The 14719-nt window shown below is 33.2% G+C and overlaps 1 protein-coding gene across 3 annotated transcripts in view; it reads left to right on the top strand.

The window, feature by feature from the left end:
* Positions 1-14719, top strand: part of INPP4B (inositol polyphosphate-4-phosphatase type II B) — a 931109-nt gene that overhangs the window by 412385 nt on the left and 504005 nt on the right. For all 3 annotated transcript variants that reach the window (XM_051965729.1, XM_051965726.1, XM_051965728.1), the window contains exon 4: positions 10483-10704. In XM_051965729.1, the coding sequence (XP_051821689.1) occupies positions 10614-10704 (91 nt within the window). In that variant the 5' untranslated portion in view covers positions 10483-10613. The remainder of the gene's footprint in view (positions 1-10482; positions 10705-14719) is intronic.

The raw sequence follows: 14719 nt of genomic DNA, 5'->3' as shown, positions 1-14719 counted from the left end.
GGTTTAAAAAAAAGTTTACAGCCCTCTTTTAGCCCCAGATAAGTCCTTCTAGGGACCACCATTCCACCATCCTCTCCCTTAGTCCTACTCCTTGTACCCACAGTCTACTGAGTAGTGACCTCAGGGTGCCCTAATGTCTTTATGTAAGAGGTGTGGTGCTTCATGGCCTCTCCCCAACCCTTCCCTTGGGGTGAGGTCTCAGGATCTTTCTTCTACAGGACTGTATTGTCCATGACACTTAAATTGCTTGTTGATTGATGTGAAACTCTGGCAGAACTAAAACATGATAGAGAACAGTATAGAATTTTGTGGTACATTTTTATGTTGGTAGGCAATTTTCCTGGAAGAGGAAGGAACAAAGATTTCTGGCTGAGATATTTCACCTACACCACTTCCTTAAACCTTATCTCCTAAAGGATTTTACTGATATCTTGAAACTGCCTACACATGCCTTGCCTTTGGGAATCCCACCTCCTTTAACATTTCTCCTGAATGATGTGTCATTTTGGAATGTCTGCAACCTGTTGGAAACCAAAAGTCTGAATTCGTTTTGTTAGCTTTGAAACCCTGCTTTTAATGGCAAGATTCTGGTAACAGTCACTCTGGTAACAGTCCCTATTTCTGGATCAAAAAAGCCAAGACTACTTAGTCACCTCATTTATGGATGGATGGAATAATCCTGGCAAAGGGAATTCAGGTAGCATACTTCTTTTGAGATTTGAATTGTAAGGAGTGGTTGAGAAACAGGTGGAAAAGGAATGACAACAAAATGCTCACAGAATGATGGTTTTTAAAGCTAGAAGGATACAATTCTTCACCTACACATAAGGAAATAAAGCCTGAGAGCATTTGATTTACTCAGAATCATACAGCTAGTAAGTGGTAAAAGAAGCTTCTTTCATATACAAGCTTAGTGCTTTACCCACTGTGCCATCCAGCTGATGACTAGCTCATCCAGTTAATTTTAAAAGAATATGTGTCATAGATGGTGGAATAAAGCCAGGGAGCTTCCCTTTTCCCCTCAAAAACCACATGAAACCAAGCCTCTGAATAGAATCTGGAACAACAGAGCTTATGAAGAGACAGAATGAAACAATTTTCCAGCTCAAGATAAATTGGAAGGACTTCAAGAAAGGTCATTCTCATTGGGATGAAAGGGATACTTAACCAAATTCAGTGTCTGGGAAAGCCAATGGGAGAGTCTTAATTACAGTAGATCAACAACTGGAGTTCTCCCTTGGTCCTGACTCAATAAAACAATAGCAAATCAGACCAGTGGGACAGCCTCTAGTTCCAGCTCAGAAGGCAATTTGTCAGTCCAAGAAACCAGGCAACAACAGGCAGGACTAAGTCTTGTTACCTTCAGTGCTGTAAGCAAGATACCAAACACAAGGGACCCCTGTGTTTAAAGCCAAGGCTCAAAGAAGTTTGGAACAGTGACCTTTATGCTTCAAGAGCAGGGCTTGAATTTAAAAATCATGAAATAGAGGGGGAAAGAAAGAAAATAAGCAAGCAAGAAAAAAAAGAACTTTGACCATGGACAACTACTGTGGTGACAAGAATGACCAAAACATCAATTCAGAAGAGAACAGAATGCCCACATATGATGTAACTTGGTCTCAAGCCCAGAGAGTCTTCTTGGAAGAGCTCATAAAGGATTTTTAAAATCTAAGAAAATAAGTGGGAGAAAAATTGGAGGGAAAAACAAAGTATGCAAAAGAAAGTTAACAGCTTGGAAAAGGAAAACAAGCCTTTAAAAAATGCAATTGGCCAAATGAAAAACCAATCCACTGAATAAAACAATACTTGAATAGTAAAATTAGTCAAATGAAAAAGGAGACATAAAAGCTAACTGCAGAAAATTTTACATAAAAACTGCAACCAGACAAATGGAAACTGACTCTGAGACATCAAAAAGAATGAAAAAAATGGAAAAAATGGAAAATATTTCACTGGAAAATCACCTGAGTTGGAAAATAGATCCAGAAGACACAATTTAAAAATTACTTGATTACCTGAAAGCCATAATAAAAAAGAGCCTGAATTGCATTCTTCAAGAGATCATGAAGGAAAATTGTCCTGATATATTTGAACTAGAGGACAAAATTGTCATTGAAAGAAGTCATCAATCATTTTCTCAAAAACATCCCACAAGGAAAACTCCAAGAAATATTGTTGCAAAACTCCAGAATTATAAACTCAAAAAAAAAAAAAATACTACAGGCTGCCAGAAACAAAACAAAACAATTCAAGTATTGAGGTACCACAGTCAGGATTACCCAGGATTTGGCATCTTCTACAGTAAAGGATTGGAGAACTGTAATACTATAATCTGGAAGGCAACGAATTTTGAATTGTAATCAAGAATCAATTAACCAGCAAGACTGAGCATTATCTTTCAGGGGAGAAGATGGATCTTCAATGAAGTAAGGGACTTTGAATCATTTCTATTGAAAAGACCAGAACTAAACAGAAAATTTGATCTATAAATACAAGACTTGAGAGAAGCATAAAAGGGTAAATAGCAAAGAAAAACATTATTTTAAAAGTTAAACAGTTTACATCTCTACATGGGAAGATGGTATCTGTAACTCTTGAGAACTGTAATTTTTTATTAGGGCAGTTAGAAGGGGTATACATAGACAAAGAATGTGGGTATAAATTGACTCTGGTGTGAAGTTATAAAAAAGATATTAAGGGATGGAAAAAGGATTGTACTGGGAGGAGAGAAGAGATGAAATGGGGTAAATTAGATCATATGATAAAGCACAAAAGACAATATAAAGAAGGAAGGGGAATGAACATTGTCTGAAGCTTGATCTCATCAGTTTTGACTCAAAGAGGGAATTATGTATTCACTCAGTAGAGTATATAAAGTTAATTCAGAAGAGAAAAGGGAAAGAAAAGGGAGGGTCTGGATAAAAAAGAGGACAGAAATAGAAGGAATGAATAAGAGAAGGAAACACAGGGTTTGAAACAAAATATTAGTGAAGAGAGTTTAACAAGTGGAGAAAAAGTATATATAAGGGAGAATATAGGATGGAGGAAAATCCACAGATAGTAATTATAACTGTAAATGTAAATGGGATGAACTCTCCCATAAAACAAAATCAAATAGCAGAGTAGACTAAAAATCAGTTATTTAAAAGAACATATGAAACAGATACACAGAGAAAGGGTAAAAAGCTGGAACAGAATATGTTGTGCTTCAGCTGAACATAAAAAAGCAGGGGTAACAATTATGATCTCAAATAAAGCAAAAGCAAAAATAGATCTGATTAAAAGAGATAAAGAAGCTATATCTTATTAAAAGGTACCATAGACAATGAAATAATATCAGTAGTAACTATAGAGGCACCAAGTAGTACAGCAGCCAAATTCTTAGAAAAGTTATATTGGTTACAAGAAGACATAGCAAAGCTATACTAATGAAGGAGTTCAACCTTCCCCTCTAAGAATTAGGTAAATCAAACAACAAAATGAACAAGAAAAAAGTTAGGAAGTTTAATAGAATCTTAGAAAATTTAGATATGATAGACCTTTGGAGAAAATTAAATAGGGATTAAAAAGAAATATACCTCTTTCTTAATGGTACATAGCACTTACACAAAAATTGACCATGTAATGGGCCTAAAAAATTCATAATCAAGGCAAAAGTAGTAAATGCATCCTTTTCAGATCATGATACCATAAAAATTACATTCAATAAGGGGCCAGGGAAAGATAGACTAAAAAGCAACTAGAAATAATCTAGTCCTAAAGAATGAGTGGGTCAAACAATAAATCATAGAAATAATCAATTTCATTTAAGAGGATTACAATAATAAGACAATATCCCAAAGCTTATGGGATGCAGTCAAAATAATTCTCAGGGGAAATTTTATATCTCTAAATAGTTATATGAGTATAATAGAGAAGATCAGTGAATTGAGCATGCAACTAAAAAAGCTAGAAAAAGAACAAATTAAAAACTCCCAATTAAATACAAAATTAGGAATTCTGAAACTCAAAGAAGAGATTAATAAAATTGAAAGTAAGAAAGCTATTGAACTAATACAAAATTAAGAGTTGGTTTTTATTAAAAAAAACATCAAAATAGATAAATTTTAGATTAATTTGATTAGGAAAAAGAAAACAGAAAAGAAAACCAAGTTATGAGCATCAAAAATGAAAAGAGGGAACTAGCAGCCAATGAAGAAGAAATTATAACAATAATTGGGATATATTTTGCCCCACTGTATTCCAATAAATGCCAATCTAATTGAAATGGGTAAATATTTACAGAAATATAAATTGTCCAGATTAACAGTGAAGAAAAAATACAATCCCATTATAGAAACAAGAAATTGAACAAGCCATCAATGAACTCTCCAAGAAAAATTTGCCAGAGCAGTTAGATTTATAAGTCAATACTACAAAACATTTAAAGAGAAACTAATTCCAATATTCTATCAACTAATTGGAAAAATAGGCGAAGAAAGAGTCCTGCTAAATTCCTTTTATGACATAGATATGGTTCAGATACCTGAACCATCAAGAATCAAAACAGAGAAAGAAAAATCATAAGCTATTCTCCTTAATGAATATTGATGTAAAAATATAAATAAAATATTAGCAAAGAGATTACAACAATTTATCAGCAGGATAATATACTGTGACTTAATGGGATCTATACTAGGAATGCAAGGCTGGTTCAATATAAAGAAAACAGTTGGCATTATTGAACATATCAATAACAAAACTAATGGAAATCATGATAATCTCAATAGATGCAGAAATTATTTTGCCTAAATACAGCACTCATTCCTATTAAAAACACTAAAAAGCATAAAAGTAAATAGAGTTTTCCTGAAAATGATAAGCAGCATCTAGTTAAAACCATCAGCAAGCATAATATATAATGGGGAGAGGCTAGAAGCATTCCCAGTAAGATCAGGGGTGAAATAAAAAAAAAAACCACTATCATCCAAGTTATTTAATATGTACTAGAAATGTTGGCTCTAGCAATAAGAAAAGAAAAAGAAATAGAAGGAATTAAAGTAGGCAACGAGAAAATGAAACTATCACTCTTTGCAGATCATATGATGGTATACTCAGAGAATTGTAGAGAATCAACCAAAGAACTATTTGAAACAATTGACAAGTTTAGAAAAGTTGCAGGTTATAAAATAAATCAAAATCATCAGTTTTTCTATATGTTAATGATGAAGTCCTGCAACAAAAGACAAAGAAATTCCATTTAAAATAAAGATAGAAAAAAGTAAATATTTGGGCATTACTGCCATGACAAAACAAGAGCTGTATGAACACAATTACAGAATTCTTTTTACCCAAATAAAGTCAGATCTAAACAACTGGAAAAATATCAATAGCTAATGGGTAGGCCAAGCTAATATAATAAAAATGACAATTCTACCTAAACTAGTCTACTAATTCAGTGCCATATTAATCAAACTGCAAATCAGTCATCTGGAAAAAGAAAAGATCAAGTGCCATACTAATCAAATTGCCAAAAAATTATTTTATAGAGCTAGAAAGCATAACAAAATTCAACTGGAAAAAGAAAAAATGTCAAGAATATCAAGGAAATTAATGGGGAAAAAATGCAAAGAACATTGGCCTAGCAGTACCAGATCTAAAACTATGTTATAAAATAGCAGTCATCAAAACCATTTCGTATTGGCTAAGAAAGAGAGTAAATTAGGTTAGTAAAATAGGTTAGGGACACAAAACAATAATCAAAGACTCTAGTAACCTACTATTTGATAAATCCAAAGATTCCAACTTCTGGAATAAGAACTCAGTATTTGACAAAAATTGCTGGGAACATTGGAAAATCATATGCCAGAAATTTGCCATAGATCTACATCTCACACTCCATACCAAAATAAGTTCAAAATTGGTACATGATTTAGACAAAAAGGGTAGTACTATAAGCAAATTAGAAAAGCAATGATAGTTTACCTATCAGATCTTTGGAGAAGGGAGGAATTTATGACCAAATAAGAAATAGAAAACATTATAAAATACAGAATGGATAATTTTGATTACATTAACTTAAAAAGATTTTGCACAAACAAAATCAATGCAGCCAAGGTTAGAAGGGAAGCAGAAAGCTAGGAAACAATTTTTTACAGCTATGGTTTCTGATAAAGTTTCTAAAATATATGGAAAATATAAATATATTTCTATCTCTATAATTATATCTCTATAAAATATAAAGAGAACCAAGTTAATATATAAGAATACAAGTCATTCCCTAATTGATAAATGGTCAAAGGATGTGAAGAGATGAAGAAATTAAAAGCCATCTATAAACACATGTAAAAATTCTCTAAATCACTCTTGATTAGAAAATCAATTTTCATTAAAAATGCAAATTAAAATAACTACCACCCCATACCTCTCAGATTGGCTAAGATGAAAGGAAAAGATAATGATAAATGTTGGAGGAGATGTGGAAAAACTGGGACACTGATGCATTGTTGGTGGAATTGTGAACTGATCTAACCATTCTGCAGAACAGTTTGGAACTATGCCCAAGAGCTCTAAAACTGTGCATACCCTTTGACCCAGCAGTGCCACTAGTGGGTCTATATAACAGAAATCATAAAAGAGGGGAAAGGATGCACATGTGCCAAAATGTTTGTGGTAGCTCTTTTTGTGGTGGCTAAGAACTGGAAATGGAGTTATACCCATCAGCTGGGGAATAGCTGAATATGTTATGATATATGAAAGTAATGGAATATTTTTATCCTTTCAAAAATGATGAATAGACTAATTTTATAAAAACCTGGAAAGATTTACATGAACTGATACTGAGTGAAGAATGAAGAACCAGGAAAACATTGTACACAGCAACAAGATTGTGTGATGATCAACAATCATAGAATTGCTTCTTCTCAGTAATTCAGTAATCCAAGACAATTCCAATAAATTTTGGATGGAAAACTCCATCCGCAAATCACCTGTCTTAAATCACCATCTTGACTTAGAATTATATTCCAAGGAAAGTGCAGGAAGTAGTTTGTCTTTAGATAAAATTCTGGTTTGACTACATTTCATAAATAATGAGCTTATGAATAATAATAATAATAATGAACAGTAATAAGATGTGGACCAGGTACTGAGGAGATGATATTATGATAATAGTCAGAAAAATGCAACAATTACCTCTTAAGTCTTAAATTTAAGCTGGTGAGAAGCTAGATGGTGTAGTCTGGAGTCAGGACTACCTGAGTTCCAATCCAGTCTCAAACATTTATTAGCCAAAATGAAAATGTTTCTTCACTTTTATTTGTATTTGTTTTTTATTTGGTGTCACTCTGCCTCTTCCTTCTTTATATTTTTTCCCTTTTTTTCCTTACTTTTCTGTTTCTTTATTCTAATTAGCCATGATAAAACTTAAATATATTTTCTCCCCAGTGCGTTTTCTTTTATAGCATTTTATTTCAGGTTGGATATCTTAAATACATGTAAGGTGGGGCTGAAACTATAGTTTCAGTATGGACTTTAATGTCTTGCCTGGCTAAGAGTACTTTATAACTGATTTAATCAATAAAAACTGGGTAGGAACTACCTCTATACCTCTTTGAATCAATCAGATCCATTGTGTGAGAATGAGCTACTCCTTAAACAATTTGTATAAAGGAGAGAAGCTCCATCCACATTGGGGAAAAGGAGATTTTGTCCCAAGGGAGAACTGAGCTGTGTCATAATTGGAAGAGATCAAGGAAAATTGGACCAAGAATGAGGCAAGTCCCAAGATAAGTCCAATCTCCCCACTTAATGTATGTCTTTGTATAGATAATATACTAAAATATGCCATTTTGTTAGTCAATGTAATGTTAAATAGAAGCCCATCCTCTGCCCAAGTTAAAGGAATTTTCCTAATTTGGAATTTAGATTGATTGTTACTGAACTCAGAATTTTGCATCTGAAAAAAACTCACTAAAACCAAAGAGGACAGAACCAAATGGAAGTTAGAGGCCATTATACTTGGAAATTCAAAATACTAATTATACTTTGTGCTTTTCTCTCTTATTGGTGTACCTCTTATAAGAAAGGAAGAAGCATTGGTGAAAATATATTTCTCTGATTTGGTAAATTCTTTTACTTTTTGTAAGACTCACTGTCTTACTGAGCAGTCACAAAATGACATCAAAACAAAGCTAGAGAACACTTCCTTAGCTTTCAGTAAATATGTCAAATGTTGGTTTTAAGAATTTTGTTTTTTCCTGCAATTCATAGGAGACACACTGTGGAAATTTTTTTTTCTTCAAAGAATGCCAAGCAATAACTCTTTTTTTTCTTGGTTTTATGCCATTGGCTTTATGCCGTTGAATGTCCTCTTCTACAGAGGAGAGATTATGTCTTTTGGAACAAAGTGGTGTTTTATTGTTTTGTTATATTTGTAAAAATAGGCACCTGGCCATTTTTATACTTCTGCATGATCACTGCTTCTTTTCACCTCCATACCCCTATATCACCAAGAAATAAGCACAGTATTTTATCGAATATGAGTTTACCTACATATAAATAATTTGTATGGTTTACTTCTTTTGGATTGTGAGCTATCTATGATTGCAAAAGTTGGTGTGATACGTCTTTGTGTTCTTTATATCATTACAATGACTTATACCTAGTAGGTGCTTAATAAATATTTGTCACATGAAAGAATATATTAATGAATTACTGTGCTATCAGACCTATCTTAGTGATCATTAGGTAATTCATTTCCATTTTTCAAACTCTTATTAACTGTTTACTGAATACTGTCCTGGTCCTTTTTTAAATTCTCACTTTTCCATGAGGAAATTGAGGCTCGGAAAGGTTATGTTTCTTGTCCAAGGCCAAATAGCCCCTAAATATGAGAACTGAGACTTTTAACTCTTAAGTCCACACTTTTCCTACGATAATATATGGCCTTCCTTAGGCTTTTGGGAGAATGTTGCTCTCTATTTTTATTTCCTGTTCTTCTCAGAAGCAATGAATAAATGATTAAAAGATTAAAAAAATGCCCACTGATTTTCTGTTCAAGTTTGAATTCTCTTTAGCTGCCCTCTCCCTTTGAAACTATTCTTGGATCAACTTACAAAATCTATTGATCTGCAGCTTGATTACATTATTGGTTGAAATTTTAAGTGTTTTTTTTTTATTTAATTTGTCCCAGGTGAAGTTAGAAAAAAATATAATTCAAATCCATCTGAAGGTCTCCTTGTTAAGGAACACGAGGAATGATATTGATGATTTGTTATGATTGAAATCCTATCCATCTTGAAAATAAAGCCAGGCTACTTCCCACTGAGTTAAAAGTGAAAGTGGGGGAAGGGAGTATTTAATGATTTTTGTACATTTTAATTCAACTGCTAACATCTTTTAAAGCAGCATTGATTTTTCCCTAGTTCCTTCTTGTTTATATATACTATGCTCAATGTCAGAATGAATTCCTAACTAGGTGAGATACTTGTGTCATAGGATCTTAAATGTCTTGAGTTTTCTATCCTATGCTAATATAAATCAAAAATGTTAGGTTTTGCTCGTTAGGAATTCCAGCTTAACCTATATTTATTTATATTAGTCAAACATTGATTAAACACCTACCATATGACAGGTACCATGCTAAGTGGGGGGAATGCAAGATAGTCCTTGCCTTCAAGGAGATAATAAATGAATAGTATGTACATATAAATACACACAGGTAAGCATATGTGTTTCTGTGTATTTTTGCATTTTTACATACATAGTTAGCTATGCATATATACATACATATGTATATATGTGTATATATAAATATATAGATATATAACTACATATGAATATATATAAATACATAAATATATAAATATGAATATAGCCCTCCTGTCTCTAAAGCCTGATCATTAAACAGTTAGACTAGCAGAGGAACTCCAAATCCCATGCTTGATAAGAGGGTCGGAAACTCCCACATCCAACCTGGTTCCTCATGGAGGAGCTATGTCACAGTAAATTATCTCCTCACGTTGATGATCAGTGCTCTGGCAAGGAGAGATGAGAACCTGCACATAAAGGACAGTTCTAATAGGAGGAATGATAGACACACTCACCCTAGTAAATCCCACTGGTCCTTTTGTCAAGTTGCCGTCTGGGGTTACTGCTAAATCGAATTCATGTTTAAGTTAACAGCCGTGATAGCTGCCCGCTGAGCTGTAGAATCTGTGCTATAGGAAAAGGATTTCACATTTCAGTTTTGATAATTCCACTCTCTAGTTTTGCAACACATTAATTGCTTGGGGAGCAGCTGGAGAGAATGAACGTTGCCACGTATTCCATTAGTGGCAAAAAGGCATTGGGTTGTGCAGGACTTGGGTTGGTGGGTGGGATGTTGTGACAGAACATAAGCTCATGAGGGTAGAAGTTACCTACAGCATCCAACTCTATGCATGTTTTCCCGTAAGCTTTGAAGCCTCTGGTGTCCTTAACTGCTTATCACTATGTTCACAGTGCAGATCACCATTGAGGAGACCCGCATCTGTACCCAGAGCCCCCAGCAACACTAATTTGGACATCTTGGGAGCCTTCACTTAATCTGTGAAACTAAAAAACTTAGAGAAATAGAAATAAAACCGTTGACCATGGAAATCAAGGAGGAAAAAACAGCAGAGGAAGGGCAACATTTTCTTCCAACGGCTCAGGCAAATGATCTGGGAGAACTACAGTTCACAAGTAAGTATGTTGACTGCCCTCCCTATAGCTTTTGCCATTCAAATGATTGAATTAAAACAAAAGGAGAGAATGAGAGTGAGTCAACAAATCCTGTTATATAAAACCAGTTTTTTCTCATATTCTTTAATGAAAAATTATTGATTTTGTTGATTCTGTGGCCAGTTGCATAGATTTAAGACTTCATCTCATCTTGTAGTGGATAGAAATGGCTACCAATTAAGATGGAGTGCAGGTACTGCACTAGGAACGATGTACTTCCATGTATGTGGAAGCTAAAGTAGTACAGTGGAAAGAGGGGAATATCAGGACCTTAGCAAAGAAATAGTAATGACTATCCCCAAACCATCACTCCTACCCAAAACCCATATAATATATAGCCATAGGTCTTTTTTTCATATGGCACACATAATGTTCACCATTTCTCCCCATGATATTCAAACTCTCCTTCTATCTTTCCTTATATTAAAATTGCTTATCCAAGCAGTTGGATCAAAACTTATCCCCAATTAGCTGATACATGAACCCATGATAAAAGTTTTGGTTGCCTGAAAAAACAGCAAAAAAATTGATATTTTTTTCTTTCTTTAGCCAAGTACTTATTCAGTTATTTTTATTCATTTGCTTTAAAAATGTTTATTTGTATCTTTTACTTTTATACCAGATTCATTTCCCCTATGACTATCCCCTTTAATTGAATACTACATTGTAATGAAGAAAAACATTCAAATAGATCCAGTAGAATCCAGACTCTCCAATAGGGAGTAGTATTCCATCATCAGGTCTCTTAATATTCTGATAGGTCAGAATTCCTTTAGGAGTTCAACTACTCTCCTGAGTCCATTCTGCCAAGTAATCACTTCATTTTGTATTTGTAACCATGTCTTCCTACAATCCCTTCCTCAGTGACTGTTTCAATAAAACTTTATGTAGGTTTTAATTTTTTTTTTTTTTTTTTTTTTTTTTTTTTTGCTTTTAGAGATTTAAAGAAGAGTTTGACATGATTTCTGGGAGTTTACAGATCATCCACTGAGAAATGTCCATTATCTATACTTGTTTATAAGTATAATTATAATTTTAAATTATATTATAATTGATATATAATTATATTTATTAATTATAAAATATTGATGATAAAATTTCTTTTTAGATAGACAAATCTAAGTAACCACACACTTAAAGTACTCACAAATTATAGTTCTAAGAGTAGTAAATGGAAACTAGAATTGTCACAAGGGTTTTTCACTGACTTTAAGAAGTCATTGATAGTCCTTAATCCATCTCTGTAGCTACAAGCAGCTAAAATTAGCATTTTGCAAGAATAATTAAAGTAGGAAGACACCAGATAGCACATTAACTTGGTTTCCTCTTTGCCTTACACATAGTCATGGTCATACCCCAAAGTGATTTCTTCTATATCTTTACCTCATCCTGCCTTCAAGAAAGTAGTCTCCTAGGCTATGTTAAAGGTTCTTTGCTCTCTCATCTTGAACTAATATTTGAAAACCTTGTTTAGAGGGAAGATTTTCTGATGCTTATCATAGGCACATTTTGGCACATTGCTGTGCAATGGGGTAGGAAGACAAAATTGCTGGTCAAGAATCCAAACAAGGTAGCTAAAATGGAAGTGTCAAACATAAGCCAATAATGGACCTCAATACTCTATAGTGTGCCAGAACCAGATTAAAAATAATTGGAAAACATTTACTAAAATATTTATATATTATATAATATATATTATAATAATAATAAAATATAATAAAACATACATTTTGATAATTTGTGATTTTCTAAATCAATAAATGATCCTCAGGGATCTTAATTATTATTGTTTAGCAAGCCCATTTGTATCTGAGTTTTCACAATCTTAGCCTAAAAGAGTTTTTATGGACAGTTCATGCAACCCTAGCTTTTTATAACACACTATTTTTTTTTTTTTGCAGTGGGAATATTTATATTTTAATTTTTAATAATAGTTCTTTATTTTCAAAATGAATGCACAGATCACTTTCAACACTCACCTGTACACCTTGTACAACATACTATTTTTTAAAAGAAAGGGTAGAAAAAGAAAAGGAAAGCTGTCTTCTTTTACTTTAGCAAGAACATTTAACAATTGTTCTTTATTGTATTTGACCTGAATTTTGTTGCTGATTAATGTTTACATTACATAGTTGCAGCAGGGTGTACATTATTATTTCAGTTCTATTTTCCTCAAGGTTTTCCTTTTTTAAAAACTCTAAAGGCAATTAATTTAAAAGTATTTGAAACATGACTCTATCTGAACCTTTAGACTGCACCTGGAACCCAGCATAAAGCACCATAGAGCTATAAATAATCCTGCCAGGCTTAGAGATTTGGCCCAGCTTACCAGCCAAGCTCTAGAATTGTTCTCTTTATTATATAAGTAATTAGTATATTTTGGAGAAAAGAGTGTTTCTTTCAAGCTTAAGATCCCAGAGTTTTTGGTTACATTCTTTGACTGTGAATTGTTATTCTTTAAAAAAAAAATTCCTGAAAATTTCTATTGCCTGATCATTTGGCACTCACAAATGAGGCTGTTTATATCATCCACATATCTTTGATAAATGACAGATAAATTGGATTCATTTTTGTGAGTAAAGTTGTTAGGGCTTAGAGCAGAATTAATACAGAAGTTATAATATGCTTTAGGAAAATTCATATGATTCGGAGTGCATACAAACCGACCTTGTATTGAATACATTGTTAGTTTCTCCTTATATATGTTAGAATCTTACTTAAAACGATAATACCATGAAAAATTTTAACTCCTTTCAATAACATAGGATTTGTTGTTGTTTTTAACAGCATAAAATTTTTTCAGACTACATTTGATCACATTATTTTTCTCCATGAAATTAAAAGAAAATGGATGTTTAGAGAAACCAGTCTGATATATAAATTCTCTTATCCACATCAATCTTTATTTCCTTAAAGGAACAGTAGCTGACCACATAGCTTATAGAAACCCTGAAAGTTATTTAGTTCAGTTTTCTTGTATTATAGATGATGAAATGAAGACATAGAATAAGTGACTTTTTGAGATCACAGAACATAAAGGATGTTTTGTTGAGTAAGAATTGGAACCCAGATTCTGAAGTCTGAACTCATCCTAATCTCCTGTTACTATCATGATTCTCCAAGAACTAGAATTAAGAGAATATATTGAATAATAAAAGGATCTTTGAGGCATCTAATCCAGTCTCTGATTTTACAGATAAATAAACTGAGACCCAGTGGGTTAAATGAATGGCCTCCGATCACACAGATAATAAGGAAGAAAAGCTTCAATTTAAGCTCAGGTTCTCTAGCTTCAATTCCAATGGCCCTCTATACTCCTTTCCTTTACCCATGAATCACCCAATATTCTTACTATCTCCTCATAATAAATACTGAGACTTTTCTACCCTCCCTTTAGATAATCTACCTAATCTACTTAGGTAAAAATTCAAACCCATCTGAGAAATAAATGGGGTCATGTAATAATGCTTTAGTTGACTAGAAAACAGCTAAAAACAAACAGACACAAACCCTCCAAGGTGACTGGAAAAAATTCCTTTATATGGACAGTCATCTAGATGGCATAGGATTTAAAAGCACTGGATTCAAAGTCAGAACAACCCGAGTTTAAATCCAGCCAAAAAGATTTACCAATGGTATGACCCTAAGAGAATCCCTTAAGTGCTATCTACCTCAGTTTCCTGTTCTGGAGAATGGAGATAATAATTGTGAAAATAAAGTAAGATATTTATAAAGCACGTTTTAAACCTTAAAGTAACATATAAAGACTAGCTATTGTTATAGAAGTTGATTGGCAAAGAGTGTCAGCCGTGGTGTCATGAAACTCTTTGGCTACAACTCACAAAGCTGATTGATCATCTACTGAAATATGAAGGAACTATAATTGACAGAGGGTATGCTGTCATAGCAAATCCTTGAAAGTTCAATTGTATTGTCAATTCTGTATAGAATTTTCAGGCTTAAGTGGAAGAGATAG

The sequence above is a fragment of the Antechinus flavipes genome, chromosome 6 (genome assembly GCF_016432865.1).
Source record: "Antechinus flavipes isolate AdamAnt ecotype Samford, QLD, Australia chromosome 6, AdamAnt_v2, whole genome shotgun sequence".
NCBI lineage: Eukaryota > Metazoa > Chordata > Mammalia > Dasyuromorphia > Dasyuridae > Antechinus > Antechinus flavipes.
This window is presented reverse-complemented; position numbering and strand designations above follow the sequence as displayed.